This window comes from Ylistrum balloti, unplaced genomic scaffold (genome assembly GCF_031769215.1).
Source record: "Ylistrum balloti isolate Yb309-2 unplaced genomic scaffold, AGI_CSIRO_Ybal_v1 Utg370586, whole genome shotgun sequence".
NCBI lineage: Eukaryota > Metazoa > Mollusca > Bivalvia > Pectinida > Pectinidae > Ylistrum > Ylistrum balloti.
The window spans coordinates 46,065-57,290 of record NW_026782364.1 but is presented as its reverse complement, the minus strand read 5'-3'; the positions used below and the strand labels follow the sequence as shown (position 1 = coordinate 57,290).

At 35.1% G+C, this 11,226-nt stretch overlaps 1 protein-coding gene across 1 annotated transcript; it reads right to left on the bottom strand.

Moving 5' to 3' along the window:
- Positions 1 to 5,826: 5,826 nt before the first annotated feature.
- Positions 5,827 to 6,801, bottom strand: LOC132556725 (uncharacterized). The gene has a single exon (XM_060221166.1). It carries the CDS (start codon positions 6,799 to 6,801, stop codon positions 5,827 to 5,829), a length of 975 nt encoding a protein of 324 aa, XP_060077149.1.
- Between the last annotated feature and the right edge of the window lie 4,425 nt (positions 6,802 to 11,226).

Sequence of the window (11,226 nt, the reverse complement as noted above, 5' to 3'; positions counted from 1 at the left end):
AGAAGTATTCCACTATTAAATGCTACACTGTAACGAAACGTATTTATAGTACAGAAATTGTGTTCAGTGGGATACATGTGTTTGTGTTACACTTTCTTTATCCACCTAGTGCATATATATCAAACTCGGTTAAAGTCTGATACATAACTGATACCTTCAGTTTGCTTATCAACATAATATAATAATATATCTCATAGATTATGTTTGTTAAGTTTAATTTAAGCAAATTAGGATAGATAACAATATATATTCTATATTTTAATAAATGTATGGCGTTCATTTGAAATATACATATATATAGATGTAAATAAAATTTGTTGGGAGCTGTGTTAGAAAGGTGCGACGGTATATCGTAATATCGACTTCTCATATCATTTTGGAGTCAAACTCTACACCGATATGTCGATAAATCGATAGAACGTCAAAATAGTCGTACTCATACTACAGCAGATAGAGTTTTACCGACGGTACAGAGAGTGTGGGGGTTAAAACTTGACAGGTTAAATGCTCAACAAAGTACAGATCAATGCTTAACATATAAACGTCAACATTCAATAAAACAGGAAAATATATCCACGATTTTTAATAGCGCAGCTTGGTTTTACTTTAAACCTAAATGTTGTTAAAATAAGCTTACATAGAGTTTAATCTCTGAGCTGTTCCGTTCTGTATTAAAACCAGCCTTACAATCGGTATATATGTATATGGATGGTTATATGCAACATATTCGAAAGTTTGGCAATTTGTACAATGTTAATCATTCGTTTCATTGTGGTTGATGATAATAAGGAAGTCGATATGAACAGGATGTCTGCTAGCATCCGGCACGATAGTTACCTTATCCTCAAATACATCGTATATATCCATTTTCAAAACACCAAATAAAAAATACATTATGGCAATCAAATTTCTTTCAAACCACAAAATCCACTAACTTATTCCGTTTTACTTCTCCATCCTCGCCCATTTCTTCCTCGAATGTTTTGATAAAAGTTTTCATTTTGATGAATATCCTATCAGTCTTGCGTTTAGTACTGTCGAGCATTCTCTGGTTTCTCAGCATTTCGCTGCTCGGTAATTTATTGGCCTGGTTGTTCAGAGCCATGGCCTTAAGCTCACGAACGGAGCGTGTTACCACGTTCGCCGCGGGTGCTTCTATATCGGGTAATTCTTCATGCCCCTCCTTGGTCACTTGGGGAAGTCTGAGTTCAGCATCATCCCGTTTCCCTAGACTTCTTGCAACAGAACGACCAGATGGTTCTCGACCCCTTTCAGCGTAACGAGAACTTCCTTGGCTATGTAACCTTGACCTTCCGGATGCCTCTCGATTCCGCTGTGTCATGAAATCAGGAAGAATATTATATTGTTCTCGGGTCACAGATGTATCAGGAACTGACGCGTTTCCGGCATATATGGATGCACTTCCACGATTGCTCTTTGTCAGCGAAAGTCGGGAAGATTCTCTAGGTCTCTGTTCGTGTGGTATTTCTCCAGGCACTGCAGAGACATGTTTTCCTATTTCGGTTTTGCTTTTGTTGATACCTAATGATTTTGTATTGTCTTCCATTAATACTGTCTTACTAACGGAACTAGAACGTTCCTCACCATCCTCTTCCTCTTCTTTATCTTTCTGTCTTTTCTTTGTCATGTCTGTCTTGCTTCTGCGGATGAAAGGTAATGGCGGATGGATAGATCGCTGACGTTTAATTCTTGTCAGTTCCTTATCCGTCGGGATAAACACAGAAGTGAACCATTTCTCAGGAAACGTTGTGGGATCTCTGTTTGGTTCCGGACGTTTTGGTACTGGGATGCGAATCGTGTTTGAAGCAGTAAGTGGCTGGTTAAATAAGTCCAAACTGTTTGTGGTCTGAAGAAATCCATTCATGCTTTCGACTTCCTTTCTTACATGAAACAAATCATGTTCGTGTTGTTCCTTTAAGCGTTTCCTATCTTTTTGAAGTTTTTCTAAAAATCTATTCAAGGCTTGTTCGAGTTTTTCGTTTTGTAGATAAACGCCACTATAGTCAGTTTTCAATTCCTCCACATTCAAACGCTTATTTCTCTTCCCACCCCAAATCACGTCGTCATGCATGCTGTTGGATCAACAGGTACCGTTTATGCGTATCTAGCTGGTTTGGTAAGGCAATGGCTCGCTACATGAAAAAGAAACAGACTAAATGAATATATTTTAGAAGCATTCTTAATTTAGAAGACAAACTACCGTTGGTATTATTTAAAGTTTTAATCTGGTACAAAGGTGTGATACGATGTCTTTGTTGTAGTTTTATGTAAATAAAAATCTAGACAATTAAACTTTAAAACACATAAATATTCAACAGTACTGAGTAGTTCTTTTGCCATATATGTTTGTCTAGCGGTGCATGTTTGGCCTGTATCGTATTTCTGATTGTCTATACACAGCGAAAATGAAAGCTGAAAAGAACAAAGTCTCATTTAGGCCCTGGATACATATAAATGTTAGCTACTTACAAAATAGAAATTAGTATTTACTATGACAGAACGTCAAACGTATTTCGACTTTGCGTGGCGATAACAGCCAATACTGTATGCCGTGTTGTATTAAGAAAATACTTACATTGTAATGTATATTAACATCCCCTCTGCAACTTCAATAGAGAAAGCGTTCGCACAAGTCCAGGATTTGTATTGAAGTCATCATGGACATGAAGGTATATCAAACTGAACACTGATTTAATACTGGTCAGTGCAAAAGAATCAAGCGGTTGATAAGTCTATAGATATATTTAAATATGCCGGATTATTATCTCTTAGTGATATCAGTAAATCTTGCGTAAATTTTCCCAGGCTTTACTGAGTTGTGGATTTCAGCTCTCTAACGCGATATTTTGTCGAATGGTTACAACTAATGCGCATAAAACTTTGGACAGAGTAATGCGGTAAATATTGTTTTTGGATCTGAAATCATTGTTCTGAAGACTTGTCAATTGATAGATAAGTACTATGTCGCACAAACCTTCAAGCTAACACACGACATCAAAACACGCCTCCAACAAAACACATTGAAAGCGCCGAACAACCGATATGTGCATTTGGTACTTAATAAACAAATGGAAATAATTAGCGGGAACGGTCTAACGATACAGGATAATAGTGACGATAGCAGATCAGAACAGGCAATGTCCGCTATCGCATTTAAAAGGTACCACGCATTGTGTTACAAAGCGAGGACATGGATGTCGAATGAAGCGAGGCTGATTGCAGATAGGCATGGACATAGAGGGTAATTTTGAAATCCAATTCTTGTGAGAGGTGATAAATGACTTCCATCTAGACTACAGATAACCTATCTTAACAATGGTAAACGACAGAATGCTTCCGAAACCCGTCTTTATCCAGTTCCATTTGTTCTTAACTGTAGTCCGGTTTGTGAATTGATGATTTACGTTCAGTGTGAATGGCATTAAAATTAACCATTGTTCTATACATTATTCGAGTCGAATTGTCTTTTTTTCGCTAAGTGAGTTGTTATGTAATGTATTCTGCGTTTTCGTCCCAAAATATAAAGCATCATTTTTGTAAATTTCATCATTGATATCTTTAAGAAAAAAATTAATTGTTGTTGAAACAGATGGGTTCTCAAAGTTAAACAAAAGAACCGAAAATGCCTTAAAACAAACAAAAAATGGCATCTACCAAAATCAAAGACGTCTGCCAAAATGTAGCAGATATTATGTATACCAGAACAGAGAGAGGGATTGTTTTCTGTTCTGCGGTCTACCTTGGCGCCATCAGTCGCATTAGATGAACTCTTACGTCATCAGAGATCTTGCATATTTTGGACACGTGTTTAGGAATGACAGACATCGATATTTAGTGTAGGAGACACAAAGCATGTTAACATTTAATACATTAACAGGGCGTAGATTAGTCACTTCTGTAGATTACTCTGACAAAGTACGTTGGTTAACAGTTACCTACGCAGATGTTGAAAGTATCATGTGGAAATTCTAACTTGTTGACACATTGAAAGTACAATATTTGTACGTCGGTAGATATACTGTAGTACCGTGACATTCTGAGGATCAATGTCAGAATAACTTGAGGAATAAGTGTCATTAAGATTTGAAATTGAAGAGAATGAAGGGCATGAATCTAGCTAGTAAAGGACAAATCACCGGAGATATATCATAATGTGAAACTAATTAATTCAAGAAATGTTTATATGTTTTCTTTAGTGCCTTTGCATAAAAGAAGATTCACTTGAGTTATTAGAATTTAACTAAACTGTAAAGTACAAAGAAATCAAAATTTCTAAGCATAAAGTGATAACATGATATATCAAATGTATCACTAAAATGGTGTATCTTCAAATACCAAGCTGCTTCCGTTTAAATCCAAGCTTTCAGTGGTGAAGATATATACCGAGCTTCCAAGCTTGCAGTTAAAATGATGACGTTATATACCAAGCCCAAGTGAGGAAGTTATATGGAAGTTTTTTTTTTCTCAAAATTATGGTTCTATATACCATATTCCGTGTTTAATAGACATTGTTCCAAAAGTGTTTTTCACAAATATTCATGATATTCATTCTCAATTTATCTTAACCATATGCCATATCATATACAGTAAGTTCCTACAGTTTTGGTATTTTGTATGAGTAGACCTACTGAAGCAAGTCATGTATTTACAAGCATTCTAAAATTGTACACCAATAATTAGTACATTTATGAACAATAAATAGAGTACGGTGGGGTATTTTCAATCCCGTTATCGAGTTATTCCCCTTTCCATTGTTGGCCAGTAGCATTACAAGTGGAATAGGTTAAGGAGTTCATGTTGTATGTCAAACTTTTCAAACGTACAGTAAGGTGATAAAATTATAGGCTTGGCTGATAGAGCTACCATTAGTTTAGATAATACTTGACAGAGAGAATGACAAGTGTAAGGTATCCTTTCTAAATGGGTTTGATTTGGAAAAGGATAAGCTGCACTGCTCATTATTAAATGTGTTTTACCTCCTCTTTAATTTGAAAACATAAAAACAAAAACAAATACATAATGCGCATGTCCTCTACCATTACGAATATGAATAGAGGTGACAAGAGTACCCTCCGCGTGACAGAACACAGAATAATAAAATTCAGCACCAATCGACATACCAACATCCGTGGCAATGTAATTGATATTTTTCATAATGGTATTTATTCGTGGACGGATATCACTGTTTTCCCTTTAAATGCTGTTCAAATTGTTTGTGAAATATGATGAACCACTAACAGGAACAATACAATGGTATGAAAGCTGTCAGAATCAAGACATATTCACAAAATACCAAACTGGATCACGATCCCTCGAACAGCACAAACTAGACATACCGATGTCAGGAACGTTCACATAACATTGGTAAAATGTTCACTTCACTAAACAAAACGTTCAAATGACATTGATACAATGTTCACTTCACTAAACAAAACGTTTACATGACGTTGATAAAATATTCACTCCACTAAACAAAACGTTCACATAACATTGGTACAATGTTCACTTCACTAAACAAAACGTTCAAATGACATTGGTACAATGTTCACTTCACTAAACAAAACGTTTACATGACGTTGATAAAATATTCACTCCACTAAACAAAACGTTCAAATGACATTGGCACAATGTTCACTTCACTAAACAAAACGTTCACTTGACTTCAGTAACATAATGTTGTTGTCGCGTTAAACGTTTTAATGACATTAATGGCACGTACAATTTTGCACAAAAAATGTCGACATGACGTAGAAAATACAAACTAAACACGTTACAAAACTTTTCGTGAAATCCTGTTAATGAGGTTTATTGTGGTATTTGATCAGGCACGTTAAGCAAATCTGCATACATAGATTCGGACTCCTTTTCAGCTTCCTTTTCTTTAATATCCTCTTCGTCCTTGAGGATTTTCTCATCTATTGTCTTAATGAAGCTTTTCACTTCATCGTCTAGTTCTTCCCTACGCGCTTTCGTTGCCTGCAACAGACCCTGTTGTCGAATAGCACGTTTGTTTGGTATTCTATCAGCTAAATTGTCTATATGGGATATTTCCTTCAGTTTTCGTAATGACATAACAACGGGTTTCACAGGCTTGCTGCATATTATTTTAAGTCCACCTTCTGATTCTGGACGGCTTGATATTGTTGTAGTCGACATGGTTCTGTAGAATGGGTTTGATGATTTTGCTCTAGAATTTGAATTGTTCGATGGCCTCTGTCCTTTTGCACCTGGCGGCGCTGATTGCTGTCTTCGAATGCGAGGAATTGGGACGTCAGTAGCCGGGAGAACAGACGTGTACCATTCCTTCGGAAATTTCTTTCTTTTGTTTTTATTTCCACGACGTAATCTGGCAACTCTTTGCCGTTCGTCTTCTTCCTCGTCAGCGCCACCGTTAGGAAGAGATCGAATTTTACCTGTAGGTTTTCTGAACGAAAAGTCCTCGGAAGAGTCGGAATCACCACCCCATGAGTCTTCGGAGTCTGAATCTTTTTTCTTCTTTTGTTTCGGACGTGGACGTCGGGGTTTGTTGGCAGATTGGGCTAGAAGCGGATGCTCAGAAGTACTCTGTATTGCTTTGAGACCGACAATAGTCTCCTTCTGGTCTAGGATATCCAACTCGTGCTGTGAAGTTACACGGTGAAAATCCTTGCATAGCTGTTCGATTGTCCGAGCCAACTCTGTATCAAGTCTTTCGTTTTCGAAGTAAACGTCGCTATGGTCGATATGAAGAAGTTGATCTAACTTGCTTCGTTTTTTGTCCTTTTTGTTCTTTGAGTTCATATTTTATTGACCTCAGTTTTCATTTTGGCCACTTGTACCTGGAATAGCAACAGTGATTTTATAACCCAAAGAAGTCATTAAATAACACATGTCACTTCTTGTGACAGGACAATAAAAAATCAAACCTGATAATATATTGACACATTTTGTTTACATAACAATCATTGCATTTGCAACCTCATGATGACGAATTTGACAGGTAAGGTATACGTTTCTATGTATGCAAATTATGTGCATAATGGAAAGAAATATACATGTACCTGACATATCCTCAAAACAACCACAGATTCTTATGTTTAAAACATTTGTTTTTGTTTGTTTTGTTTGCTTGGGATTTTAAATTGATTATTATTATTATTATTATTATTTTATAATGACCTTTGCCATGGAAAAGGGTAAAACTGGAAAATCAGTTGTAAACGTACGGATATTTCATTCGGCATTATCATTCTATATTGTCAATCACGGTACACTGCGTTTATTTCCACTAATAGCGTCATTCTAATTCATTATAAGAGTCATACTTAGAAGATTAACGAACGCACAATAATCGACAGAAACAACTAAACAGAACGAAAACAACATACTGTCGTGCAATAACTTGAAATGAACCCACAGACATGTATGTTACTTTGTTACAAAACATAAATAAACGAACCCTTATCCATGCTATATACAATAATCAAGACTGTTTATCAGTAATGTGATTCGGTGGTCAAAGGTACGCTGGCGCACGGTTTGTATGAATACACGTGAAGGACATAGATATCGTCTTCAGATTAGCGGGTATCACATACAGGGGCCACGCTTCGGCAGCGAGGCATTGTCTGTAGGCAGATGACACCTTCATGACTCATTAAACTAATTGGGCATATTGCGACTCGTTTGCGCGTGCATGGTGAAATGTAACTATACCTGAACGAGCTCAAATCTACTTGAAATACTTTGCTATGTAACATTTATTTTCGACATGTCAGATTTTAGTATTGTTCTCATAACTTAGAAACCAAAATATCGTAACATGCATGTTTTCAAACTGAAATCCACATTCGTCTTGTTTCTGTAAACGTTAGCATAGGCAAACTGTCCTGAATGTTACTATAATGTTATCACTTACTATTAACGCTATGGAACTTGGTATGTATAGTTGTATACATTTGTCCTCAGGAGTCCACAGTAACTAATATAACCCGCCATACTATACTGAAGTCAGTCTAGTTTATGTCTTCTGTTTTTAACAAGTAATTGATGTTCGCAGTACTATTTTGATTTAAATATTATATATACATTTATGTAGCATGAATAGTAAATTAGGAACCCCGAGGTAAGTCTTTGTCCTCTAATATGTTAATTTTTTTCATTACAATGTATCTTCAATATAGGCCGAATAGTATTCATGATAAAAAAATTCATAGTGAACAGCGTTTCGCATGTAGGGTTAAAATGTATTACAACAGAGACGATGATGATGTAGTTACTAATATTGAGTGATTTGTCATTGACATTGAAAGGAATCTGTTGACTTTTTGTTTATAACAATAAACTTATCTATTTAGTATCTATAGTAACTGTTACCTTTTTATTTTATATTATTATTCTTTTTCATCACAGTTCTGTATCTCATTTTAGACAAGATATATTTTATCATACTAAATATTCTATATTTAATTATGTCCAACGTTCCTTAATTCAATGAAAAGCATTTAGCATAAGAGTAAAGTATTAAAACATTAAAAATCCAACGGCGTTGCTAAATAAGTTAACGTTTGTGAAACTGTAGATAGAGGGAACATTTGTGAAACAATAAATAAGGATCATTTGTGAAACTGTAAATGAAGGAACATTTGTTAAACTGCGGAAATGTTATATCATTGTAAATTATATGTAACCCCTCTCCTGGTTTCAATCTCGAACATTTTCTGTTTATCTTTTTAAATCAGTATATAAATCAATTTATAAAATGTTTTTCTACGCCATCATAATATTGATTAATTATCACCCATATACCACAGTGTAAATTTGAATAAAAAAATCTGTAAATGAGGGACTGTCTGATGAAGATTTATATGCCTTTACGTGACGTGTGTTCCGGACAAAATGTTTGTTTAAGAATATTTATGAAGACGCATACACTACAGGAAGTCAGAATTACATAAAGACTAGACAATACATACGACAGAGGTTTTTTTATCTTCAGTGAATTTACGGGGATAGTATGTTGACATAGCGACCCGCTATTGTAGAATCATTGTATTTCCTCTGTAATGTAACGTCGTGTGGGAGAAAGCATACTAAAACCTCACTGATATGTAAACAAAACTATGTTGTACAGAAGGAACTCTGTAGTTTCTACAAGTATTCATATTATTATGGTATCAAAATCCTATTTATCTCGTTATGATGTGGATATCACTAACATCATCTAATACCTATAACGGTACATCCAAATAGCACCATACTGAGTCCAAACTGCAATAAACTCGGTTCGGTTGATCAAACTGGGTGGTCATTAGAAATAAGTCTATATAATATAAAACTTGTAACACTGTCTACAAGAATAGAGATTGTTCCTATAGCTATTGTTAGTATCATGTGTTATAAACCCAGTTATTTCAACGGACAACAGTTATATAATAAATGGGAGCGCTCTTACACGTTGCCACAAGTAACGTATAAGTAGAAGTGGAGACGTTCTCCTTTTAATTGGGTCAGACACGCAATGATGTTACTATAAAACAATACTTCTTGTTATGATTATGTACTACACCGGTACTGATATATGGCTATCGATTATCTATTAGAAACATTAAGAACATTCTTGGTCTATTACATTACAATATGACATTCCTTTGGATTTTATTCGTATCTACGGCCTAATGTGTTTGATATTGTATTCCTTTTTATCATTGACAAATTGTTTGTATAGGGATTATAAATCTCAAACAATGTCTGTAATGGCACATTACGTGTACATACCTAATTATGGTGCCTTCATAGAATTAGGTATAAAATTCAATAAAAGTGTATTATTTTTATATTGATATATAAGTTAACTAATTGAATATAGATATAAAGCAGATGTTTTGTGTATTCTTTTATTTACGTTAATGATTTCATGAAATAATTCCAAACGATTTTTTTATGTTTCATTTGCAGGTTAACAATACAAGATTTATCACTAATGTGACACGTATTTATCTGTATATATACTTACTGAAGCAGTATGGAGTGGCCCTTTTCTCCTCTGTCTAGGTTATCCCTTCTCGGTACCACTGGGTTGTTGCCGACTTTGCACTGTAATGGTAAAGATGACGACCCCGTTTGTCGACCATAAACGACCGCTCGGATGTCACTATGTATACGGGACAGGGTATATTGTTATGTTGGGTGCGATCGAGTGAATACCATTTTCGGCCAAACCTGGCACAATGTACGGGTATATACACAGGCTGCTAGCTATTGATCCTGGTGTAGGGTTTTCATGTAATCTATGTATGTAATCTTTATAAATGGAATGTCCATCAAATAGACTCTGCATGGACTTGGATTGGTAAATATAATAGCTGATTAAAGAATCTTATGTTTTAACCAGATAAAATTCAATGACACAATGCGGACAATACATCGCAAACCATTGGCTATACTGTATGCCCACCCCCTGTATAACCATACCACCACAGAGAACAGTTACGTAGACAATTTTGGTAGAGGAGGCCGTTAAACAGCTCAAGCAGTATAAAAGTACAGTATATATAGAGTCAGCGAAATAATTATATCGTTAAATATTCACTACAACCACATCATAATGTTTAAAAACAAAATTTAAACATGTCAGAAATGTTCCTAGATTTCAGCCTTGTTATAACTGTATAAAGGAGATAAAATGATTTGATTTGTTTATTAAGTCCCTGTATTTGTCATGTTATGTCAATTGTTTTAACTTGTAATCAGGTTTCGATTTATTTGTTAATATTATTCTCTTATCATGTCAATAAGGAGGCTAATTCACCCAGGTGTCGTAAATGATTGTTTTTTTCACTCCATGATGAATTAGTAATGCAGTATTTTCGAAAATAGGTCGGGCATCTCTTAACAAAACTAAACATTAGACAAGTGATGTTCTTATCACAGAAGACTTCTATTTGATTAAGGATTGACCTGTTGAGTTCAGCTTTCAGAGTTCAGGACCGACAATAAAATAAATTTGTCGTTCTTTTAGAACAAATCTTGAATAAAAACGGAAAGAACTAAAATAAAGAGTTATGTGCAATTAAGCCTGCTTTCTACAATTTTGAATATACTTTGAGAAAATGATTAATGGGTGAAAACAAAAAAGTCACATTTGTCTCTAATGATTGTATCAGATCAACATCGTTACATTCGTTTCAGTTTATCTACTGTAGTGTCATGACATTCCATATCCTT

Coding starts and splice junctions, on each gene's coding strand:
- LOC132556725 (XM_060221166.1), bottom strand. CDS start 6,801: ATGAACTCAAAGAACAAAAAGGACAAAAAACGAAGCAAGTTAGATCAA.